Consider the following 27,250-nt stretch of genomic DNA (forward strand, 5'->3'; position numbering starts at 1 on the left):
CAAGTTTCACTGTATTACTGTTTATAACTCCGATTACCTTAAGATTATAATACGATTGGTACTTTTTAAGAGCCAATTCTAGTCAATCCTAAAAAGTATTCCTAGTTGTTGGAATACAAAGATTTATGATGATTTTCAGAATTCAACGCAACAGAATAATAGAGTTCAGATATTGCAGAATGCAGTTGATTCAGATTTTCCAGGAGACTATTTCTCAGGTTTAGGTTTGTTAGAGTTTTTTGTAAATCTTGTTTATCTGGATAAACCTTATCTCAAACAAACCCTATCTTATAAATCAAGTTTAAATCTCTCAAGGCTTATCTTTACTTGATTTATCTTTTTCAAACGTACTAACAGATTAGTTTCAAAGTTTCATTCAAATATTTTCAAACAAACTTATCTTCCAACCTTATCTTGTGTTTGAAAATAAATCTGTTAGAACTTTGCTTATAAATACAAATCTTCTATCAGATTTGTAACTAACACTTTCACGTCTTTTCTTCATCATCTGAAATCACTTTCTTGTTCCATACCCGAGATATATATATCCAGAAAAACAAGAAACCTATTTTGAGTTGTAAACTTTCACATTATATTATTGTATTTGAATCGTGTATTATATCACTTGTCCCGGGTTGTGGGAGGTTGATTACAACAGGAAGGCCAAGTAACTTTGTGCTAGGTAGCTGTATGCTAGGGAAAGAGTTCTTTCAAGTGGGCCAAGTTTGTAATCAAGGAAAGTTTGTAAGTACTTTGTTTTAAGTGGATATAATACATTCTCTATGCTAGTTGGCATGGGACTTGGATGTAGGCCATAGACTAGGTGTAGAGGCCGAACCAAGTGAAAACTCTTGGTGTTCTACATTGTTTAATTTCTTTATTACTGCATTTATATTTCAGTAATTTACTTTCTGCAGTTAAAAGAGACTGTCCCATACCCTGTCTCATTTGTAAAGGGACTGTCCCATTTGCATAAGAGACTGTCCCATTTGCCTTGACAGTTAGAATATTATTATATCTATCGAGCCATCGAATTTCATTTGGTATCAGAGCAGGTGCATTTAATTCTCTTTTTAGTGTTTATTTTGCTAGCGATCCATGGCTCAACCAGATAGATATTCAAACAATTATCCACCACTGCTTCATGGTGCTGAAAACTATAATGACTGGAAGTTTCGGATGAAAATCTTTCTCCAGCGTGATGTATTTGAATGGGATGCTGTAGAAAATGGTTTTACAATTCCCATGAAAGAAGGGAAGCCAAAATCTCTCAAGGATATTTCTCCTGAAGAAGTGAATGCAATGAACTCCAATGCTAAAACAATGAACTCCAATGCTAAAGTTATGAACTCACTTTTCAATGGCATGGTAGCTACAGAACTAAGAAAAGTATCAGCATGTACTACTGCCAAGCAGATCTGGGATACGATCAAAGTCAACCACGAAGGCACGTCTAAGGTACGTGAAGTAAAATTAAGTATGCTCATGAGTGACTATGAAGGTTTCAGGTTGGAAAGAGATGAAAGCGTACGAGATGCTCAAAGGAGATTCCTAACATTGATGAACTCTATCTCACTTCTGGAAAGGATCATTCCTCAATCTGAGATTAATAGGAAAATCCTCAGAGCAATGCCAAAGAAGTTTGCTTTCAGAAGGTATTGTGTTTTCCAATGTTCGAGGGACTCATGTCGTTTTCAAGGCTGATGCTCTCGCCAGAATTGGAGGTTTGTCAGACCAAAGGGTGTGTCCATTCACAACACATCAGGCGTTTGCTGATGTTCCGGGGCTTCTTTATGAGGAACAGCTCAAAGCTATTGTTGGCGAAAATTTTGTTGATGTTTCCGTCAAACCATCGGTATCAGATTTAACTCCACTTTCTCTTTTGATTTTTAGACTGCTTCATACGAATTTGTTGCCTCAAAAGTGGTCGAGATCGAATCACTTTTCAAGATTCGATTTTAGTTTCTATGTTTGTCAAAAAGGTTCCTTGTGATGTGTCCTCCCTGATTATCAAAAATATGCACCATTGCTCGACTCACGAGTCGATGCACTTGCCTAATCCTGCACTTTTGTCTAAGGTGTTTTGGTATTTTTGTGTCTCTATTTCTTCTGTTCAATCTGAGAAAATTAGTACGATGTTTGATTTGTCTGTTTTAACAGCAAATAATTTGTATGTTTCGGAGTCAAATAAATTGTTTTTTGATGAAACTCATAGGCATGTTGGTGGACTTCCAAAATCCCCAAACTATGCTTCAGATCCCTTTGATCAGCCCACAAATACTCTACTTAATTCTTTGTTGGTTAAATTAAATGAAAATTATGCCGCTTTGGCAAATCTTAATCAACACTTTGCTTCTGTTGAGACTTTGGGTTCGCTAACCTCACAGGTTAGTATGATGCATGCTTCGTTTGAGTTATTTTGTAAGTTTGTTTGTTCTTCTTTGGATTCAATCAATGCAAAGCTGTCTGTTTTGCATGCTTCTGATGTCAAGTTGGCCAAAACAATAGACTTTGAGTTTGGGACTCTACAGGAAGGGATGGTTTCCTCTGCTAAGGCATGGGAAAAGGAGTTTGTTAAGTTATTTTTTAAGCTTGGGTCAGAGACTAAATTTGTGTCACGGCAGCTGTCCGCTATGCAGGACAAGAGCAAGATGTATTGGCACAAGAAACGAGACTGGATTGGAGATTGTACTCTAGAAGAAATCACTGCTCCTCTGCCACTCCCTGCCATTCCTCCACCTTCAGTTTTTGGCATGACCAGAGAAGAATACAAGGCAAAGATTTTTGACTGGCTTCGTTAAAGGGACGGGAAGGCACCAGCTCAGGAAGCTTTTGACAAGCTATTTTCAGAGTACGGCTCAACTCCGGTATTTCCTTCATCCCAGAATAAGGCTTCTGGTTCAGGCAAGGGCAAAGCTCCAGTTAATGTTGATGACGATTCTGATTAGAGACCCCTTTTATGATGAAGGGGGAGAAATTTTTTATGATTTTATGTGTTTTAAGACGATGGTTCTTTTGGGTTTTTAAGACTTTGATTGTTGGTTGTGTTGGTTTTTGAACTTTGATTCTGGATGTGCTTTATGTGTTTAATCGTTATTCTGGATTCTGATTAGATAACAACTGGACATCCTGGTTTAGGGATGGGTTGTTATGTTTTAAGTATTTAATGATTGAGACTGTCTCTTTTATGCATATTGATCTAGTGTCTCATTCATTCTTTAGTTGTCTCATTCTCATAATAATTGCATATATTATAAACTACAATGTATTCTGTTGGTTCTAACTCTCTTTTACAGGCTTTAAGTGTTTTTGATAGGGGGAGCATTTTTTGTTCTCTTTGTTATCATCATAAAAGGGGGAGAATGTTGGAATACAAAGATTTATGATGATTTCCAGAATTCAACGCAACAGAATAATAGAGTTCAGATATTGCAGAATGCAGTTGATTCAGATTTTCCAGGAGACTATTTCTCAGGTTTAGGTTTGTTAGGGTTTTTTGTAAATCTTGTTTATCTGGATAAACCTTATCTCAAACAAACCCTATCTTATAAATCAAGTTTAAATCTCTCAAGCCTTATCTTTACTTGATTTATCTTTTTCAAACGTACTAACAGATTAGTTTCAAAGTTTCATTCAAATATTTTCAAACAAACTTATCTTCTAACCTTATCTTGTGTTTGAAAATAAATCTGTTAGAACTTTGCTTATAAATACAACTCTTCTATCAGATTTGTAACTAACACTTTCACGTCTTTTCTTCATCATCTGAAATCACTTTCTTGTTCCATACCCGAGATATATATATCCAGAAAAACAAGAAACCTATTTTGAGTTGTAAACTTTCACATTATATTATTGTATTTGAATCGTGTATTATATCACTTGTCCCGGGTTGTGGGAGGTTGATTACAACAGGAAGGCCAAGTAGCTTTGTGCTAGGTAGTTGTGTGCTAGGGAAAGGGTTCTTTCAAGTGGGCCAAGTTTGTAATCAAGGAAAGTTTGTAAGTACTTTGTTTTAAGTGGATATAATACATTCTCTATGCTAGTTGGCATGGGGACTTGGATGTAGGCCATAGACTAGGTGTAGGGGCCGAACCAAGTGAAAACTCTTGGTGTTCTACATTGTTTAATTTCTTTATTACTGCATTTATATTTCAGTAATTTACTTTCTGCAGTTAAAAGAGACTGTCCCATACCCTGTCTCATTTGTAAAGGGACTGTCCCATTTGCATAAGAGACTGTCCCATTTGCCTTGACAGTTAGAATATTATTATATCTATCGAGCCATCGAATTTCATTTGGTATCAGAGCAGGTGCATTTAATTCTCTTTTTAGTGTTTATTTTGCTAGCGATCCATGGCTCAACCAGATAGATATTCAAACAATTATCCACCAATGCTTCATGGTGCTGAAAACTATAATGACTGGAAGTTTCGGATGAAAATCTTTCTCCAGCGTGATGTATTTGAATGGGATGCTGTAGAAAATGGTTTTACAATTCCCATGAAAGAAGGGAAGCCAAAATCTCTCAAGGATATTTCTCCTGAAGAAGTGAATGCAATGAACTCCAATGCTAAAGCAATGAACTCCAATGCTAAAGTTATGAACTCACTTCTCAATGGCATGGTAGCTATAGAACTAAGAAAAGTATCAGCATGTACTACTGCCAAACAGATCTGGGATACGATCAAAGTCAACCACGAAGGCACGTCTAAGGTACGTGAAGTAAAATTAAGTATGCTCATGAGTGACTATAAAGGTTTCAGGTTGGAAAGAGATGAAAGCGTACGAGATGCTCAAAGGAGATTCCTAACATTGATGAACTCTATCTCACTTCTGGAAAGGATCATTCCTCAATCTGAGATTAATAGGAAAATCCTCAGAGCAATGCCAAAGAAGTTTGCTTTTAGAAGGTATTGTGTTTTCCAATGTTCGAGGGACTCCTGTCGTTTTCAAGGATGATGCTCTCGCCGGAATTGGAGGTTTGTCAGACCAAGGGGTGTGTCCATTCACAACACATCAGGCGTTTGCTGATGTTCCGGGGCTTCTTTATGAGGAACAGCTCAAAGCTATTGTTGGCGAAAATTTTGTTGATGTTTCCGTCAAACCATCGGTATCAGATTTAACTCCACTTTCTCTTTTGATTTTTAGATTGCTTCATACGAATTTGTTGCCTCAAAAGTGGTCAAGATCGAATCACTTTTCAAGATTCGATTTTAGTTTCTATGTTTGTCAAAAAGGTTCCTTGTGATGTGTCCTCCATGATTATCAAAAATATGCACCATTGCTCGACTCACGAGTCGATGCACTTGCCTAATCCTGCACTTTTGTCTAAGGTGTTTCGGTATTTTTGTGTCTCTATTTCTTCTGTTCAATCTGAGAAAATTAGTACGATGTTTGATTTGTCTGTTTTAACAGCAAATAATTTGTATGTTTCGGAGTCAAATAAATTGTTTTTTGATGAAACTCATAGGCATGTTGGTGGACTTCCAAAATCCCCAAACTATGCTTCAGATCCCTTTAATCAGCCCACAAATACTCTACTTAATTCTTTGTTGGTTAAATTAAATGAAAATTATGCCGCTTTGGCAAATCTTAATCAACACTTTGCTTCTGTTGAGACTTTGGGTTCGCTAACCTCACAGGTTAGTATGATGCATGCTTCGTTTGAGTTATTTTGTAAGTTTGTTTGTTCTTCTTTGGATTCAATCAATGTAAAGCTGTCTGTTTTGCATGCTTCTGATGTCAAGTTGGCCAAAACAATAGACTTTGAGTTTGGGACTCTACAGGAAGGGATGGTTTCCTCTACTAAGGCATGGGAAAAGGAGTTTGTTAAGTTATTTTTTAAGCTTGGGTCAGAGACTAAATTTGTGTCACAGCAGCTGTCCGCTATGCAGGACAAGAGCAAGATGTATTGGCACAAGAAACGAGACTGGATTGGAGATTGTACTCTAGAAGAAATCACTGCTCCTCTGCCACTCCCTGCCATTCCTCCACCTTCAGTTTTTGGCATGACCAGAGAAGAATACAAGGCAAAGATTTTTGACTGGCTTCGTCAAAGGGACGGGAAGGCACCAGCTCAGGAAGCTTTTGACAAGCTATTTTCAGAGTACGGCTCAACTCCGGTGTTTCCTTCATCCCAGAATAAGGCTTCTGGTTCAGGCAAGGGCAAAGCTCCAGTTAATGTTGATGACGATTATGATTAGAGACCCCTTTTATGATGAAGGGGGAGAAATTTTTTATGATTTTATGTGTTTTAAGACGATGGTTCTTTTGGGTTTTTAAGACTTTGATTGTTGGTTGTGTTGGTTTTTGAACTTTGATTCTGGATGTGCTTTATGTGTTTAATCGTTATTCTGGATTCTGATTAGATAACAACTGGACATCCTGGTTTAGGGATGGGTTGTTATGTTTTAAGTATTTAATGATTGAGACTGTCTCTTTTATGCATATTGATCTAGTGTCTCATTCATTCTTTAGTTGTCTCATTCTCATAATAATTGCATATATTATAAACTACAATGTATTCTGTTGGTTCTAACTCTCTTTTACATGCTTTAAGTGTTTTTGATAGGGGGAGCATTTTTTGTTTTCTTTGTTATCATCATAAAAGGGGGAGAATGTTGGAATACAAAGATTTATGATGATTTCCAGAATTCAACGCAACAGAATAATAGAGTTCAGATATTGCAGAATGCAGTTGATTCAGATTTTCCAGGAGACTATTTCTCAGGTTTAGGTTTGTTAGGGTTTTTTGTAAATCTTGTTTATCTGGATAAACCTTATCTCAAACAAACCCTATCTTATAAATCAAGTTTAAATCTCTCAAGCCTTATCTTTACTTGATTTATCTTTTTCAAACGTACTAACAGATTAGTTTCAAAGTTTCATTCAAATATTTTCAAACAAACTTATCTTCCAACCTTATCTTGTGTTTGAAAATAAATCTGTTAGAACTTTGCTTATAAATACAACTCTTCTATCAGGTTTGTAACTAACACTTTCACGTCTTTTCTTCATCATCTGAAATCACTTTCTTGTTCCATACCCGAGATATATATATCCAGAAAAACAAGAAACCTAGTTTGAGTTGTAAACTTTCACATTATATTATTGTATTTGAATCGTGTATTATATCACTTGTCCCGGGTTGTGGGAGGTTGATTACAACAGGAAGGCCAAGTAGCTTTGTGCTAGGTAGCTGTGTGCTAGGGAAATGGTTCTTTCAAGTGGGCCAAGTTTCTAAGTACTTTGTTTTAAGTGGATATAATACATTCTCTATGCTAGTTGGCATGGGGACTTGGATGTAGGCCATAGAATAGGTGTAGGGGCCGAACCAAGTGAAAATTCTTGGTGTTCTGCATTGTTTAATTTCTTTATTACTGCATTTATATTTCAGTAATTTACTTTCTGCAGTTAAAAGAGATTGTCCCATACCCTGTCTCATTTGTAAAGAGACTGTCTCATTTGCATAAGAGACTGTCTCATTTGCCTTGACAGTTAGAATATTATTATATCTATCGAGCCATCGAATTTCACTAGTAAGAGCAATTTGTCGCGAAAAAACTTACAAAATGACATGACAAATGAGATGAGATGTTTTAATATACGTTCAAATATACGTTCATGAACTATAATGACCAAGTTCTACATTTACAATTATAGCATCAAAAGTCATAAAGAGCTTTAAGGCCTAGAATATCATCAGCCTGCAACTGGGTCTTGACATTATTGGGTGCCAAATAAGCATACATGACAGCATTCGGGTCTTTGCTATGTCGAAGCCCCAGAAGGTGTCCAATTTCATGCAGTGCCACGCTTTGCATATCATATCCACCCGAAACTTTACCGTTAACCCATTTCTCAGCCTCGTCGAAAAGAAGCCTTCCATCTCGTGGCTTATACGCACTGGCCAAGATTTTACCAGGTCCGTCTTTCTGCACAAAACTAATTTTGAAGTTTGCAGCCATGTATTTGGCGATTAGCGTGAATCTAAATGGAGATACATAAGCCCAATTTTCCATAGCCCTCGCAACGGGGTCAAAAGCATCTCCTCGTGTATACGGAGCAAAAGAATATGACAAATTATAAGTCCACCATTTTGGGAAGCCTACAATCGAGAAACGTTACAGTTGTTAAAATTAGACGTAATAATTTTTAAAAAATCACATTCTATTCAAATTATAAATACTTACCCGGATACAAGGAAAAATCTGGGCTCACATCAGGAAAATCTGGCACGCCACACCGAGGTTGTGACATGAGTGACAATGTATCATCGTCTACAACTCCGGTGACATTCAAATTATAATATGATTGGTACTTTTTCAGAGCGGATTCTAGCAAATCATCAAAACCGTCACTGGTAATATTTGCATTACTGGAATCAGAACTAATATAACCGATATCATGAAGGTGCTTTTTTAGCTCACTAATGCCTTCTATGTTGGCACCTTTGCGAGAACCTCTGAAATTGTTCAAGAACTCAGATGCTGATGCAGTTTCTGCACTTGCATTGAATATGAAGATAAACAAGGTGATACAAAACCAAACTATGGCTGCCATTGTACTTTGATGTATAAAACTGTGTACATAGATGCATTATATATACAATCAAACAGAATCAAGGGAAATTAAGATTAATCTTCTAATTTGCATATTGGGCTTTAATTAGCATATTACAACACAATATGTTTCTGTTTTTAGTGTATAACTCCATTTGCGAATATTCACTGAGACCATACTTTCTTGAAATGAAAATTTATGATTTTTTCAACAGTTCATCAAAATTGTAAAGAACTTTAAGCCCTTGGATATCATCAGGCTGCAACTGGATTTTGACAGTATTGGGCCAAAAATAAGCATACATAACAGCTTTCGTGTCGCTGCTATGTTGGAGTCCAAGAAGGTGTCCAATTTCATGCAAGCTCACACTTTCTATTAAGTAACCAGACATTCCTCTAACATCTTAAGGTTTTAGTGCGACTGGTTACTTAACACTTTCGATGTCGATTCCACCAGGAACTTTACCATTTACCCAGTTCTCAGCTTCGTCAAAATGAAGCCTTCCATCCCTTGGCGTATAAGAATTTGCTAGATCTTTACCTGGCCCATCATGCGGGACGAAACTAATTTTGAAATTTGCATTGTTAAATATGTTGTTTACTGAAAATTTGAATGGAGATACTGAAGCCCAGGTCTCCAAAGCGTTTGCTACTGGGTAGAAAGCATCTTGTCGTGTTCCGGGAGCAAAAGCAAGTGTCAAATTATACGTCCACCATGTTGGTTTACCTGCATTTGAGCAACGCTAGAGCTCTCAAAAAAAATTCGGGTTTAATAATGATTATAAAAATTTATTTTAATTTTTTTATTAAAATATATAATAAATAAAATTGTATGATTATTGCAATTTTCATTTTTAAATTATATATAGTTTTCATTAATTCAAATTTTATTATAACAACAAACTCAACGTTATTATGTATCTATTGTTCAAAAAGACATAACTAATATTTAAATCAAAACTTTAGTCGCGACACGATTGATGGATAATTTAACAAAAAATTAAATCAACAGCACTAAGTAATTGCATATTAAATTTCTTATTGTTAGCTGAATTTGTGTTTTTATATAGTTTGTGATTGCATAATTTTTCTGATAAAATAATCATTATGTATGTATAAATTTGTAATTGGTGCTAAAATAGTATTCTGTAGGTATGAATCTAGAAATTACAATGTATATACGATTTTGTTTATATAAAAACAATATAAATATGTGGTATATAAGAATAAAAAAACGGGTAAAATATTACATATAAAATTATAAGTCATATATGAATAAAAAAGAATAAAAATGGTATATTTAGAGTTATAGCAAGATTTAAAAAAGGGTGAAATCAAAAGTTCGTAAAATCGAAAAGAGGTGAAACCAAAGTATCGCTTAAAAGATAATTTCCTTATTAATTAATAATAACACTGTTTAAATGATTCCTTTTATTATTTTAATAAAAATGAAAAAGACTTCATGAAAAATAGAAATATTGTAATTATAATATGATTCCAATCTATATTTTGTTAAAAAACAACATAGAACTCTACATGAAAATAACTATAGGGGTGAAACCAAAATTCGGTGTAACCGTACTAAGATGAAACCAAGTACCCTATCAAGAAATAATTTTGAGTTCTACGAAAATAGAATTGTAATTATATTACGGTTTGAACAATTTTATTATTTTCAAGTGGTGAAACCAAAATACAATTTTTATAATATTCATACCATTTTATTAAAATGAAATTCTACTAACAATTAAAAAATTCTAAACCAAAAAATTTCAATTTAAACACATGGCCTATTTACTTGGTCGTGTTTTATATTTCTCGGAACCTATTTATTTGAGCCAATTTATGAAATTATTTATTTTAAAATATCATTAAAAATAGGACTCAAACCTATAAAAATAATAAAAAATTATGGCTTATAAAAAATTCAAAAATTAGTAAAAATAATACATATACAATTATAAGACATATAATTATAAGTCATATAAGAATAAAAAGGGATAAAAATAATACACTTGGAGTTATAAAAGGTGAAACCAAAAGTTGGAGAAACTAAAAAATAAGTGAATATGTTTCGTTTATTAATAAAGAAAAACGGGTAAAAATAATACATATAGAATTATATGTCATATAGTAATCAAAAAAGATAAAACTATTACACCTAAAATTACACCATGAATCATAAAAACAAAAAAAATAAAAGGTGATAGAACCAAAAAATAAGTGAAAACAGAGTATCACTTAAAAAATTTATAGCCATCTTGAGGTTAAAAAGTTTACTTTGTATCATGACTAAAAAAGTAAATATACATAATACTATTATTAATGATGTTGTGATAGGATATATTTATTCATCAATTGTTTAATATTGATTCCTTATAAATATTTTTTTATTTATTATTTGATTTGATTTTGATTTCCGACACGCTATTTTAAGAGTATACTAATTTTATTTTAAGAATTAGTAAAATTTTAATTGTCTATTTTTATAAAATAATTAATTACAAAGTTTTTAAATTATATGTTGCTTATTGTTTAGTTCCCTAAACTAAAAAACTCAAATTTTCGATACCTAAACTTTTAAAAAATCTGATTCAAGTCCTTCATTTAAAATATGACTAACGGACGTTAGGTAACGCTGACGTGGAAAATGAAAAAATAAAAGAAAATAAAAATTAAAAACATGAAAAATTAAAAATTCATGGATTGAAGTGAAATTTAAATATGTTAATTTACGAGTGATTTCAAGAATACGGATGGTAAAATTTTTTGATTTCGAGTTCACTAATATATGAAGTTCTGCACTTTAATCTCAAGAACACGAATTTTTTTTGTTAAAGTAAAGATTTGTCGACGTTAGTTTTCACCTTCCGTGTTCTTGAAATCACTCGTACATTAATATATTTAAATTTCACTTCAATCCGTGAAATTTTAATTTTTAGTATTTTTGATTATATTTTTCTTTTATTTTTTCATTTTCACGTCAGCGTTTGACTAACATCTGTTAGTCAAATTTTGATGGAAGGATTTGAATTAAATTTTTTGAAAATTTATGTACCGACAAACTGGATTTTTTCATTAGAGATCTAAACAATAAACATCATATAATGCAGGGACTTTTTAATTAATTATCCTGTATTTTTATTTCAAAAAGTTTAAAATATTAAATTTAGCTTGGTAAGGATTTGCCTGTAAAAACTAAAAAGGCAAAACTTTAAAAAAAAAAAGAAAAAGTGGAAGTTCTAATTCATAAAGTGCTGCCAAACACGCCCTTAACCGAGTTTGCCAATTCTTTGCCCACCATCAAGAATCTAATTCTTTGCTCTGAGGTTCAAATCTTTATCGCTTTTACCAAAATTTTACCCCAAACTTTGGTGACTTCCCTTGATTTATTATGTAAAATCTGACTTTTCTTTCAATTTAAAGATTTATTCAGGGAGCTTTGTAATTGTAAAGATTATATAATACACTATGATCAGTGTGACAAATCCCAATTTTGGGTCAACCCCAATACACATAACTTCAATTTCTTCAAGAAGATCAAGCCCATCGAGTCATGTTTCAATTTTTAAGTCACCACAAGCAATCTTGATGACTCATCACCAGAAAAGAAGGTACATTTATGTTTATTGCTCAAAAGCTTTGTCGTTTCATATGCTTGTGTGTATCTGTATGTTTGTGAGAGAGAGAGAGACAGAGAGAGAATTAGTGAGAGAGACATAAAGAGAATGAGAGAGATATGTCATTTCAGATGCTTGTGTGTATGTGTGTGTTTGAGACAGAAGAGTGAGAGACACACACACACAACAGAGAGAGAGAGAGAGAGAAAGAGTGGGAGTGTGAGAGAGGGGGAGGGAGGGAGGGAATGAGTGAGAGACACAGAGAGAGAGGGAGGGAGGGGAGAGAGATAGATAGAGAGTGTTCTGTATCCTAATTGGGTTACTGCAGGTGTGATGTATTTGATATACACAATGAGCTGGTTCCATATGCTGATGCATGGTCTTGGCAAAAATCAATTGTGGAAGAAAGAAAAAAATTGATAGATAAGAATGAAGATTTTTGTGATAGTGTTATTATTCTACAACATCCCCCTGTTTATACATTGGGAACAGGTAGTTCTGAAGGCCATTTAAATGAGATCAAAGACTTTTATCGAACTGAACGCGGTGGTGAAGTTACTTATCACGGTCCTGGGCAGGTATCTTCTAAATTTACTACGTTGAACTGAAAGTACTGCCATTTCTATTTAGTGCTGTCTAAGTGTTCTCAATTTTATTTATTTTTGGATTGAAAAGCAAGCGTTTGACAAGAGTGGTTGTTGTGATACTATGGATTTATATTCTTTTTTGTCTCTGCTAGTACTAGCATTTAGCCATTTACGTGATTCTTAACAATACATTGTGTAACTGTTAAAGTTCCTTGGATAATTTATTTTCTGTTCTTTATTAGTTACTCAATTTTTATGATCTTAGTTTGTTTTCTGTAGCTAGTTATGTACCCAATTCTAAATCTCCGTTATCACACTATGGATCTTCATTGGTACCTTAGAGCTCTAGAAGAGGTGGTTATGCGAGTGTTGTCCTCAACCTTTTCCATAAAGGCTTCTAGGCACACTGGTTTTACTGGTGTTTGGGTTGGTATGTTGTGTAATCATCTAGTTGATATTTGTCAGAATATGCCTCGAGATACCTATATTTTATTTGTACTAGATCTTGATTGGTTTATGCATGAGTTTCACGTTGGTTGAACAAAGGTCTAATCGGCCTAAGAAAACTATGAATGTGGTGTTCTCTTTTAGTTTGGGATAAATCTTGTCTGAATTCGAGCAGTTGCATTATGCCTGCCAGTGTATCTTAAACCATTGAAAATAGATAGAATGCACTTTACGTCATTCTATAAAATTGAAATCACGTTCAATATAAATCAGTAAAGCTTAAGAATGGATTCGCTTAACATACCTCTAGTTTCATTTCTAATTATGATGCTTTATGCAATATGTCAATTTGTGATTGTCAATTAGGAATCTAATTTTCTGTTTCCCTAGTGACACATTCTTGAAATGACTCTTAACTGGTTGATTTCCCACCCAACCCCAGACGGAAGTTATCAATTTGGAACATAATTGATCACAAGGATGTGATGTATATAAGGAGTCTGGATCAACAATCATGTACATCTTAATTTAATGCTGGCAAATTTATAATCTTCAGTGAAATTGTTGAAGTTGAACCTTTTATTTCTTCATTAATTACATAATGTTAACTCAGAAGTATATTCCATCTATTGAAATTTGATTGGTCATCTAGTACTCTAGTAGCACATTGAGTATCAAATCTTTGATATTGTTTGATCTGTTACAATGTTCAGTACATGTTCTCAATATTGTATGAAATAGATATACTTATTCTGAAAAATATTTTGATTACTGCAGGAGATCAGAAAGTAGCAGCCATTGGCGTACGTGCGTCAAAATGGATAACTTTCCATGGAGTATCTGTAAATGTCACAACCGATCTTACACCCTTTAAACGAATTGTGCCATGTGGGATACAAGACGGTCAAGTTGGCAGCATAAAGGAGTTGCTACATGAAGATTGTGGAGAAGTACATTACACTGACTATGAACTGGTTAGTACCACTTATGAATCATTGATCGAGGAGTTCTCTAAAGTTTTCCAAGTTAAACTCTGCATTAAACCCATTTTTATGGCGGAGGTTTCAGAAAAGAAAACATCACCAATGACTGTGTAGAACCAAGTTTTGCTGTAAGAAATATTATCTGTCATGTTGGTATCAATTTCATACCTAAAACATAATTTCAAAGTATTTAGTTTTTTGGTACTCTTCTTGTCTTTCGTGTACAGTTTTCAGGACGAACCCTGTATGTAGATAAATGTTTTCCTACGGAGAGAACAAAACATATATGGGCTATACGGACATCAGGACATGTGTGAAATCATAAAAATACTCTGTCGATTTTTATAGATTTGGATAAAATTTAGGCAGACTTGAACATCGATTAATAACACTGAGCCTTGGACAGAGTAAATAAATTGAGTTCACCAATTCGAGCTTCACCAAGTAACTTAGAGCTGGACAGAGTCATTACTAGCTTTGGTTTTGTTTCTCTAAAAGACAACAGTGTTGGGTTATAGAATTTGCCTTTTACTTGGACCATTCAAACAGACTAATGGTTAGCAGGCAAAGTTGACCATACTTTCTTGAAATGAAAATTTATGATTTTTTCAACGGCTCATCAAAATTGTAAAGAACTTTAAGCCCTTGGATATCATCAGGCTGCAGATGGATTTTGACGGTATTGGGCCAAAAATAAGCATACATAACAGCTTTCGGGTCGCTGCTATGTTGGAGTCCAAGAAGGTGTCCAATTTCATGCAAGCTCACACTTTCTCTTAAGTAACCAGGCATTCCTCTAACATCCTAAGGTTTTAGTGCGACTGGTTACTTAACACTTTCGATGTCGATTCCACCAGGAACTTTACCATTTACCCAGTTCTCAGCTTCGTCAAAATGAAGCCTTCCATCCCTTGGCGTATAAGAATTTGCTAGATCTTTACCTGGCCCATCATGCGGGACGAAATTAATTTTGAAATTTGCATTATTGAAAATGTTGTTTATTGAAAATTTGAATGGAGATACTGAAGCCCAGGTCTCCAAAGCGTTTGCTACTGGGTAGAAAGCATCTTGTTGTGTCCCGGGAGCAAAAGCAAATGTCAAATTATACGTCCACCATGTTGATTTACCTGCATTTGAGCAACGCTAGAGCTCTCAAAAAAATTTCGGGTTTATTAGGTAATCAACTAGGTCAAAAGCTTTTAAGTATTAGAAATATTAGTAGATGACAGGTGTCAAGCACGGGCCGAGATCTAAATATCAATATTTAATAATGATTATAAAAAATTATTTTATTTTTTTATTAAAATATATAATAAATAAAATTGTACGATTATTGCAATTTTCATTTTTAAATTATATGTAACTTTCATTAATTCAAATTTTATTATAACAACAAACTCAACGTTATTATGTATCTATTGTTCAAAAAGACATAACTAATATTTTACATCAAAACTTTAGTTGCGACACGATTGATGAATAATTTAACAAAAAATTAAATCAACAGCACTAAGTAATTGCATATTAAATTTATTATTGTTAGCTGAATTTGTGTTTTTATATAGTTTGTGATTGCATAATTTTTTCTGATAAAATAATCATTATGTATGTATAATTTGCAATTGGTGCTAAAATAACATTCTGTAGGTATGAATTTAGAAATTACAATGTATATACGATTTTGTTTATATAAAAACAATATAAATATGTAGTACATAAGAATCAAAAAACGGGTAAAGTATTACATATAGAATTATAAGTCATATATATATGAATAAAAAAGAATAAAAATGGTATATTTAGAGTTATAGCAAGATTTAAAAATGGGTGAAACCAAAAGTTCGTAAAACCGAAAAGAGGCGAAACCAAAGTATACCTTAAAAGATAATTTCTTTATTAATTAATAATAACACTGTTTAAAGGATTCCTTTTTATTATTTTAATAAAAAAAGAATTCACGAAAAATAGAAATATCGTAATTATAATATGATTCCAATCTATATTTTGTTAAAAAACAACATTGAACTCTACATAAAAGAGAACTATAGGGGTGAAACCAAAATTCGGTGTAACCGTACTAAGATGAAACCAAGTACCCTATCAAGAAATAATTTGGAGTTCTACGGAAATAGAATTGTAATCATATTACAATTTGAACAATTTTATTATTTTCAAGTGGTGAAACCAAAATACAATTTTTTATAATATTCATACCATTTTATTAAAATGGAATTCTACCAACAAATTAAAAAATTCTAAATTAAAAAATTTCAATTTAAACACATGGCCTATTTACTTGATCGTGGTTTATATTTCTCGGAAACTATTTAGTTGAGCTAAATTATGAACTTATTTATTTTAAAATATAATTAAAAATAGGATTCAAACCTATAAAAAAATAAAAAATTATGGCTTATAAAAAATTCAAAAATTAGTAAAAATAATACATATAAAATTATAAGTAATATAGAAATAAAAAGGGATAAAAACAATACTTATAAGATTGACGTTGAGTTCTGGCATGCTATAAGATTGCATTTATAGGCTGCGATCTCTGAGTTTATGGTTTAAGGGGTTCACTTGTTTACACAATTACAAACCTACCCCTCTACTTTTTTTAATTACCCCATAAATTTGAGGTTAAAAAGTTTACTTGTATCAGGACTAAAAAAGTAAATATACATAATACTATTATTAATGATGTTGTGATAGGATATATTTATTTGTCAATTGTTTAATATTGATTCCTTATAAATATTTTTTTGATTTATTATTTGATTTGATTTTGATTTTCGATACGCTATTTTAAGAGTATACTAATTTTATTTTAAGAATTAGTAAAATTTTAATTGTATATTTTTATGAAATAATTAATTAAAATTTTTTTAAACTATATGTTGCTTATTGTTTAGTTACCTAAACTAAAAAACTCAATTTTTCGATACCTAAACTTTTAAAAAATCTGATTCAAGTCCATTTAAAATATGACTGGACGTTAGGTAACGCTGACGTGGAAAATGAAAAAATAAAAGAAAATGATAATTAAAAACATGAAAAATTAAAAATTCGTGGATTGAAGTGAAATTTAAATATGTTAATTTACGAGTGATTTCAAGAATATGGATAAATTTTTTTGATTTCGAGTTCACTGATAAATAAAGTTCTGCACTTCAATCTCAAGAACACGATTTTTTTTTATTAAAGTAAAGATTTGTCGACGTTAGTGAATTCGAAATCGAACATTTTCACCTTCCGTGTTCTTGAAATCACTCGTACATTAATATATTTAAATTTCACTTCAATCCGTGAAATTTTAATTTTTCTTATTTTTAATTATATTTTTTCTTTTATTTTTTCATTTTTCACATCAACGTTTGACTAAATTTTGATGGAAGGATTTGAATTAAATTTTTTGAAAGTTTAGGTACCGACAAATTGAATTTTTCATTAGAGATCTAAACAATAAACATCATATAATGCAGGACTTTTTAATTAATTATCCTGTATTTTTATTTCAAAAAGTTTAAAATATTAAATTTAGCTTGGTAAAGATTTGCTTGTAAAAACTAAAAAGGCAAAACTTTAAAAAAAAAAAGAAAAAGTGGAAGTTCTAATTCATAAAGTGCTGCCAAACACGTCCTTAACCGAGTTTGCCAAATTTTTTGCCCACCATCAAGAATCTAATTCTTTGCTGTGAAGTTCAAATCTTTACCGCTTTTATCAAAATTTTACCCCAAACTTTGGTGACTTCCCTTGATTTATTATGTAAAATCTGACTTTTCTTTCAATTTAAAGATTTATTCCGGGAGCTTTGTAATTGTAAAGATAATATAATACTGCGACAAATCCCAATTTTGGGTCAACCCCAATACACATAACTTCAATTTTTTCAAGAAGATCAAGCCCATCGAGTCAAGTTTTAATTTTTAAGTCACCACAAGCAATCTTGATGACTCATCACCAGAAAAGAAGGTACATTTATGTTTATTGCTCAAAAGCTTTGTCGTTTCATATGCTTGTGTGTATCTGTATGTTTGTGAGAGAGAGAGACAGAGAGAGAATGAGTGAGAGAGACAGAGAGAGAATGAGAGAGATATGTCATTTCAGATGCTCGTGTATACGTGTGTGTTTGAGACAGAAGAGAGACACACAAAGAGAGAGAGAAAGAGAGTGAGTGGGAGTGAGAGAGAGTGAGAGATACACACATAGAGAGAGATAGAGAGAGAGAGATAGAGAGAGAGAGATAGAGAGATAGAGAATGAGTGGGAGAGTGAGAGGGAGGGAGGGAGGGAGAGAGAGAATGAGTGAGAGACACAGAGAGAGAGGCAGGGAGGGGAGAGAGATAGAGAGAGAGTGTTCTGTATCCTAATTGGGTTATTGCAGGTGTGATGTATTTGATATACACAATGAACTGGTTCCATATGTTGATGCATGGTCTTGGCAAAAATCAATTGTGGAAGAAAGAAAAAAATTGATAGATAAGAATGAAGATTTTTGTGATAGTGTTATTATTCTACAACATCCCCCTGTTTATACATTGGGAACAGGTAGTTCTGAAGGCAGGTATCTTCTAAATTTACTATGTTGAACTGAAAGTACTGCCATTTCTATTTAATGCTGTCTAAGTGTTCTCAATTTTATTTATTTTTGGATTGAAAAGCAAGCGTTTGACAAGAGTGCTTGTTGTGATACTATGGATTTTATATTCTTTTTTGTCTCTGCTAGTACTAGCATTTAGCCATTCACGTGATTCTTAACAATACATTGTGTAACTGTTAAAGTTCCTTGGATAATTTATTTTCCGTTCTTTATTATTTACTCAATTTTTATGATCTTAGTTTGTTTTCTGTAGCTAGTTATGTACCCAATTCTAAATCTCCGTTATCACACTATGGATCTTCATTGGTAACTTAGAGCTCTAGAAGAGGTGGTTATGCGGGTGCTGTCCTCAACCTTTTCCATAAAGGCTTCTAGGCACACTGGTTTTACTGGTGTTTGGGTTGGTATGTTGTGTAATCATCTAGTTGATATTTGTCAGAATATGCCTCGCGATACCTATATTTTATTTGTACTAGATCTTGATTGGTTTATGCATGAGTTTCACGTTGGTTGAACAAAGGTCTAATCGGCCTAAGAAAACTATGAATGTGGTGTTCTCTATTAGTTTTGGATAGATCTTGTCTGAATTCGAGCAGTTGCATTATGCCTGCCAGTGTATCTTAAACCATATAAAATAGATAAAAATGCACTTTACGTCATTCTATAAAATTGAAATCACGTTCAATATAAATCAGTAAAGCTTAAGAATGGATTCGCCTAACATATCTCTAGTTTCATTTCTAATTATGATGCTTTATGCAATATGTCAATTTGTGATTGTCAATTAGGAATCTAATTTTCTGTTTCCCTAGTGACACATTCTTGAAATGACTCTTAACTGGTTGATTTCCCACCCAACCCCAGACGGAAGTTATCAATTAGGAACATAATTGGTCACAAGGATGTGATGTATATAAGGAGTCTGGATCAACAATTATGTACATATTAACTTAATGCTGGCAAATGTATAATCTTCGGTGAAATTGTTGAAATTGAACCTTTTATTTCTTCATTAATTACATAATGTTAACTCAGAAGTATATTTCATCTATTGAAATTTGATTGGTCACCTAGTACTCTAGTAGCACATTGAGTAACTAATCTTTGATATTGTTTGATCTGTTACAATGTTCAGTACATGTTCTCAATATTGTATGAAATAGATCTACTTATTCTGAAAAATATTTTGATTACTGCAGGAGATCAAAAAGTAGCAGCCATTGGCGTACGTGCGTCAAAATGGATAACTTTCCATGGAGTATCTGTAAATGTCACAACCGATCTTACACCCTTTAAACGAATTGTGCCATGTGGGATACAAGACGGTCAAGTTGGCAGCATAAAGGAGTTGCTACATGAACCTCTGTCATCTGAAGATTGTGGAGAAGTACATTACAGTGACTATGAACTGGTTAGTACCACTTATGAATCATTGATCGAGGAGTTCTCTAAAGTTTTCCAAGTTGAACTCTGCATTAAACCCATTTTTATGGCGGAATTTTCAGAAAAGAAAACATCACCAATGACTGTGTAGAACCAAGTTTTGCTGTAAGAAATATTATCTGTCATGTTGGTATCAATTTCATACCTAAAACATAATTTCAAAGTATTTAGTTTTTTGGTACTCTTCTTGTCTTTCGTGTACAGTTTTCAGGACGAACCCTGTATGTAGATAAATATTTTCCTACGGAGAGAACATAACATATATGGGCGTGACATCAGGACATGTGTGAAATCATAAAAATACTCTGTCGATTTTTATGGATTTGGATAACAATTAGGTAGACTTGAACATCGATTAACAACACTGAGCCTTAGACATAGTAAATAAATTGAGTTCACCAATTCGAGCTTCACCAAGTAACTTAGAGCTGGACAGAGTCATTACTAGCTTTGGTTTTGTTTCTCTAAAAGATAGCAGTGTTGGGTTATAGAATTTGCCTTTTACTTGGACCATTCAAACAGACTAATGGTTAGCAGGCAAAGTTGACCATAAATAACTTTAACGTTTATATAGAAACGAGTTTGTGAGTATTTAAATTTTTGTTGTTTATTTTTATTTAACGAAAACAAGATTATATATGTTAAACACGCATAATCTCAAAATTTATGCAAACTAAACAAGACAGGAAGATTATGCGTAACAGATCGAATATATGATGAAACAGAGAAAATAACTTTGACTATTAAATACTCCCTCCGTCCCAATTTATCTGTCTTGTTTGACTTTTTACGGTCAAATTGACCGAACTTTGAACAAAAATTTCACATAATATGTTATCGAAAATATTTATAAAAATTATATCATTAGAAAGTGTGTTTTATCTACTTTAATATGTATTTTTCAATATTTCAAAATAAAGAAAAAATAAATTTTTATTTACGGTCAAAGTTGAGTCAATTTGACCATCAAAAGTCAAACAAGACAGATAATTGGGATAGAGGGAGTATTAAATATGGCAGAATTTGTATATCTAATCACGCGCTTTGGGAAATATACGGATAATAATCATATTCAAGATCTCAAGGGTGCTAAAATAGGGCCCCTTTTTAACATTCTAAAACGTATTTTTATCTATGTTTTTAAGAAATGCAGTAACCCGAATACAGTTGGATAACTCAATTGATTAAGAGGTTCGATCCTCGCTCACTCCGAGAATTTATGATAACAGATACTATAAGCTATATTTGTCAAAAAAAGAAGAAATGCAGTAACCCTCTCCCTCTGCCCTTCTCGACGTTGCCATAGTTAGAAAGCCATATTTGTCAAAAAAAGAAGAAATGCAGTAACCCTCTCCCTCTGCCCTTCTCGACTTGCCATAGTTAGAAAGCCAATCAGCGTCAACATCGTTTGGATTCAAATAAATCAGATTCATTGCTCTTTTTCTCCAATAATTTCGGCGCCGGTTTGATAATTTTAGGGTTTCATTTCTTTAATTTATTTTATGTTATATATAAACATATATTAGGCTATTATATCTTTTCAAAGTGACTCAATCACACATATTGATACACTTTCCAGAAGGCTTGGTAGAGATTTTAAATCCCCTTGCTAGTATGTGTTCGGTGTTTAACAGATTTGTTTGAGTCATTATTTAATTTTTTTGCTAGATTTATAGTGTAATTATCGTTTACTATATGTGAATGTGTTGCATATGTAATCATATATGTTAATATTAGTGGATAGTTTTTATGTTATCTATCAATTTAGTCTCGTACTATTTTGGTGATTAGAGTGATGTTTCTTGGGTGTAGGTTTGGATGGTCGATTTTTTTACCGTTTTTTCAAAAATTTAGTTGTGGTTAGTTTAAAAACGTATTTTGTAATGTTATGTGATGTCATGTGAATTAAACATATTAATAGAGTGTATTTGGTTCAAATAGTTAAGTTTGGTGTTTACAAATATTATTCTTTGCAATCTTTATTCTAAAATTGTGTTTCGAATTTGACGGATTTTTACCGGTAGGAGGTCGGACGATGATGTTACCGGAAGTAGTCATGATTGTTGGTGGTGGAAGGATGGAGAAGACGATTGCTATTTGCTAATTTGGGGTGTATTAATGTGACAAATTTTGCTCTTTCAAATTAATTGCTAATGTCATAATTGTTAGAGTAATTTTGGTATTTACTTAAAGAGGAAGTTACAAATCTGGAAGCTATTTTATTAATTGTTAGATATTTTATTGAGTGCCTTGATTGAAGGCTTTTATGGCGGGCCTATTTGAGGACATAATTTTGATTTTTAGAGCAAATCTTGTGACAATTATTGGGCTTGTTTTGTGCCAATTTATTGGACTTATTTTATGCCAGTTATGGGGCTTATTTTGTGCCAATTTATTGGGTTTATTCTGTGCCAGTTATTGGGCTTGTTTTGTGCCAATTTGTGGGGTTGCTTGTGTCTAACTAATAGTTTGGTTAGATTTTATGTTATTATGTATTATATATTTATATTTGTTTTATAACTTTAATAATCATTTTTTAATATTTTTTTTGTCTCTTTGGTTATATTTTCAGGATGGCAATAAATTTAATGGGGGTTATCATATCAGATTTAAAGTTCAATTATCAACCAAGTTCTCAGATTACAAGATAATGTTGAATATATGCGAGATTGTCTGCGCCAATATCAAACTTAATTTATAATTAGTTTTGTATAATATATTTTTAGTGGGTACTCTTTTTCCCTCCTGAGTTTTTTCTCATTGGGTTTTACTCTTGAGAGGTTTTAATGAGGCCTAACTTGTGGGTTATCTGATCGGACAGTGAAACGATATTGTCTAAACTTCCGGGAGCACTTGCTTACTTTTCGGTTAGATGATATATTTTGATAAATGAAGGAAACTCGGTCCCTCCGGATTATATTCTTGATTTTTATCAATGAAAATATTTATATTTCTGAAAAAAAATAAAAAAAATTGACTATTAAATACGAGAGAGTGGAGAATAATAAATCTTCCGTCCATACACAACGTGAACAACGCAAGTTTGCATTAAATATGCCGAGTTTGTAGTTGTACCGGAAAAGGTCAAGCGATAAGTCCATTTGACTGGTTTTGCCTTCATACCTGATCTTCGACTGTGTTACTCCCCGTTTTAAATTACTGACTTCCGAATATGTTCTCAAAATTCTTTCTAGCATAATATTTTTCATATTTATACTATACTATTATAAGCAGAACAACCTCTATTTGGTAGTCGGTTGTTCGGCACAGTTGTTTGGTACGACAAATAACAACCGTCAGATCTAAAGTTAGATAGATGAGAACCGTTGGATGCAATAATAAAATATTATTATATTAATATTTAAACTGCTCTCATGGATATACTATTATAAGCAGAACAACATCTATTTGGTAGTCGGTTGTTCAGTACAATTGTTTGGTACGACAAATAACAACCGTCAGATCTAAAGTTAGATAGATGAGAACCGTTAGATGCAATAATAAAATATTATTATATTAATATTTAAACTGCTCTCATGAATTCAGGGTTCGAACCCCGTCAATAACTTATTATATTTAAACTTTTATATTCTTTATTTTAACAATTTCTACAGGTTTAGGGCTCGAGTGCCGTGAACAACATATGATATTATATTATTTATTTTCAGTCAACTCTCAAATTATCACAAAATATTTATTATTATAATTTATTATTATAATTTATTATGTTCTTCAATTTATTTTTCAACTATTGAAACTATATATCAATATATAATAATTTTAAGATATAATTATATTATTAAAAATCATTCAAGTGTTAAAGCAATCCGTGCATCGCACGGGTCATAGGCTAGTTTTAATTTTTTAGCGTATATATATATATATATATATATATATATATATATATATATAACATGAATCATGAAAAGTGAAACCAAAAAATGATGGTACCAAAAAATAAGTGAAACCAAGTACAGGTTTCGCTTATTTATACATATATATTTTTTGGTACCACCACCTTTTGCTTTCACTTTTCATGATTCATCTTATAACTCTAACTCTAATTGTATTATTATTATCCTTTTTGATTCATATATGACTTATAATTATCTCTCTATATATATATTATTTTTACCCGTTTTTCTTTATTAATAAATTTTGTAAGTGATACTTTGTTTTCACTTATTTTTTGGTTCTATCACCTTTTGTTTTTTTGTTTTTATGAATCATGGTGTAACTCTAAGTGTAATATTTTTATCCTTTTTGATTCTTATATGACATATAATTATATATGTATTATTTTTACCCGTTTTTCTTTATTAATAAACGAAACATATTCACTTATTTTTTAGTTCTACCACCTTTTGGTTTCACCTTTTATAACTCCAAGTGTATTATTTTTATCCCTTTTTTATTACTATATCACTTATAATTGTATATGTATTATTTTTACTCATTTTTAAATTTTTTATAAGCCATAATTTTTTATTATTTTTATAGGTTTGAATCCTATTTTTAATTATATTTTAAAATAAATAAGTTCATAAATTGGCTCAACTAAATAGGTTCCCAGAAATATAAATCACGACCAAGTAAATAGGCCGTGTGTTTAAATTGAAATTTTTTAATTTAGAATTTTTTAATTTGTTGAAAATAATAAAATTGTTCAAACCGTAATATGATTACAATTCTATTTTCGTAGAACTCCAAATTATTTGTTGATAGGGTACTTGGTTTCATCTTAGTACGGTTACGCCGAATTTTGGTTTTACCCCTATAGTTCTCTTTCATAGAGTTTTATGTTGTTTTTTAACAAAATATAGATTGGAATCATATTATAATTACGATATTTCTAACTTTCATGAATTCTTTTTTATTTTTATTAAATAATAAAATGGAATCCTTTAAACAGTATTATTATTAATTAGTAAGGAAATTATCTTTTAAGGGATACTTTGGTTTCACCTTTTTTCGGTTTTACGAACTTTTAGTTTCACCCTTTTTTAAATCTTGCTATAACTCTAAATATACCATTTTTATTATTTTTTATTCATATATATATGACTTATAATTGTATATGTAATACTTTACCCGTTTTTTGATTCTTATATACCACATATTTATATTGTTTTTATATAAATAAAATCGTATATACATTATAATTTCTAGATTCATATCTAGAGAATGTTATTTTAGCACCAATTGCAAATTTATACATACATAAGGATTATTTTATCAGAAAAAATTATGCAATCACAAACTATATAAAAATACAAATTCAGCTAATAATAAGAAATTTAATATGCAATTACTTAGTGTTGTTGATTTAATTTTTTGTTAAATTATCCATCAAGCGTGTCGCGACTAAAGTTTTGATGTAAAATATTAGTTATGTATTTTTGAACAATGGATACATAATAACGTTGAGTTTGTTGTTATAATAAAATTTGAATTAATGAAAGCTACATATAATTTAAAAATGAAAATTGCAATAATCGTACAATTTTATTTATTATATATTTTAATAAAAAATTAAAACAAATTTTTATAATCATTATTAAATATTGATATTTTGATCTCGGTCCGTTCTTTGCACGTGTTATCTCCTAGTATTAATAAAGGTTATTAACTAGTTGATAACCCGTGCGAAGCACGGGCCGAGTAAATTTATTTAAATAATTTTTAAAAATCATAATAGTATAAATGTCATGTCAAAATTTCTAACTTTTACTCAGAAAATTCAACCCAAACTATTTAGTACAATATTTGTGTTATGATTATAATAAAAAGATATTTATTATACGATTTCAAAAATTTTATTATTTTTTTAAAATATACTATTAAATGATATGGGAAATAGGAATACTAAGTTGAAATTAACATAAAAATTACAATTAAAAAACGGGTAAAATAATACATATAATATTATAAGTCATATAAAAGTAAAAGAAGAATAAAAATTATACATTTATAGGTATAATGAAATTCAAAAAGTGTGAAATCAAAAATTGATGAAACCAAACACGTATAATATATTGAATTAGCAATAAATAAGGGAACTAAGAACACAAATGTTAAAGTCAAAATGGGGAAACAAAATAAAATCAAACTTAATAGGTAAAAGGATAATGAAAAAAAAATAAAAATAAACTTAATAGAATCAATGTAGAAATATAAGATAACAGAAATAAAACCAAATTTAACAGAATTATAATACATGTAGAAGTATAACATGAATAGATGGTGTAATTAAAAGTTTAGTAGAATTAAAAAACATAAAAAATTAGAATTATAAAATATACATGAATGAATAAGTGAAACCAAAAGTTGTTAGTATCAAAAATTGGTGGTATCAAAAATGGGTGAAACCAAAATTAATAGTATCATTTAAAATGAGATTTCGCTTGTTAATAAAGGTTATTAATGTAGTAATCTTATATCTATATAAAGGAAAATCTCAGCCGGCTGACGTGGCAGCCCTCACTAATCTTCAAGCTGATTTTTCTATTTTTGACTTACTTTGTCATTTTATCGCCTAGGCCCTCACATCTCTGCTAATAGATCAACCGTTTCTTGCAAACCAACAGACCATCATTAAATTAAATTGAGTTATAGTCTCTACATCTTCTGAAACTGATCTCACATACACATATAAAATCCTGATATTGATGAGGTTATGATCAAAACCCAATAACCCATGAGAAATGCTTCTACTAAAAAAATGAAGGAGTATTCTATATGTTTGTGAAATTGTCTCAATAAATCAAGAATCAGGAAGAAATCAAGAAAATAGAAATGTGGAAACAAAATATCGCAAACATGGCATGTTGATGCTTGTGGAAACAAGAGGCTAATTCTGGGTTGTAGTCTGGAGAAGCAAAAAGAGGACAAAAAATTTGATCCAAGAAAAGGTCATATGTCTATGGAATTCTCGATGTGTATGTATCTCCTTCTTATTTTTGTGTTTACTGCTCTTTTCAATACAAATTAGTAAGAATGCTTACTTG

At 31.6% G+C, this 27,250-nt stretch overlaps 2 protein-coding genes and 1 long non-coding RNA gene across 3 annotated transcripts; 2 read left to right on the plus strand and 1 right to left on the minus strand.

The window, feature by feature from the left end:
- Positions 1 to 7,636: 7,636 nt before the first annotated feature.
- On the minus strand, positions 7,637 to 8,565 carry LOC141680873 (metalloendoproteinase 1-like). Its single transcript, XM_074486972.1, has 2 exons — positions 8,196 to 8,565; positions 7,637 to 8,110 (listed from the first exon to the last, which is right to left on the minus strand). The coding sequence occupies exons 1-2, from the start codon at positions 8,563 to 8,565 to the stop codon at positions 7,668 to 7,670; spliced, it is 813 nt and encodes a 270-aa protein (XP_074343073.1). The 3' UTR covers positions 7,637 to 7,667.
- A 3,262-nt stretch (positions 8,566 to 11,827) lies between these two features.
- LOC141678776 (octanoyltransferase LIP2p, chloroplastic-like) lies at positions 11,828 to 14,407 on the plus strand. Its single transcript, XM_074485159.1, has 4 exons — positions 11,828 to 12,178; positions 12,513 to 12,762; positions 13,051 to 13,201; positions 13,996 to 14,407. The coding sequence occupies exons 1-4, from the start codon at positions 12,036 to 12,038 to the stop codon at positions 14,313 to 14,315; spliced, it is 864 nt and encodes a 287-aa protein (XP_074341260.1). The 5' UTR covers positions 11,828 to 12,035; the 3' UTR covers positions 14,316 to 14,407.
- Positions 14,408 to 17,840: 3,433 nt separating this feature from the next.
- On the plus strand, positions 17,841 to 20,426 carry LOC141678282 (uncharacterized). The gene is made up of 2 exons (XR_012557678.1): positions 17,841 to 19,204; positions 20,000 to 20,426. It is a non-coding gene; the product is annotated as an uncharacterized LOC141678282 (long non-coding RNA).
- Positions 20,427 to 27,250: the final 6,824 nt, after the last annotated feature.

The sequence above is a fragment of the Apium graveolens genome, chromosome 8 (assembly GCF_009905375.1).
Source record: "Apium graveolens cultivar Ventura chromosome 8, ASM990537v1, whole genome shotgun sequence".
Lineage (NCBI taxonomy): Eukaryota > Viridiplantae > Streptophyta > Magnoliopsida > Apiales > Apiaceae > Apium > Apium graveolens.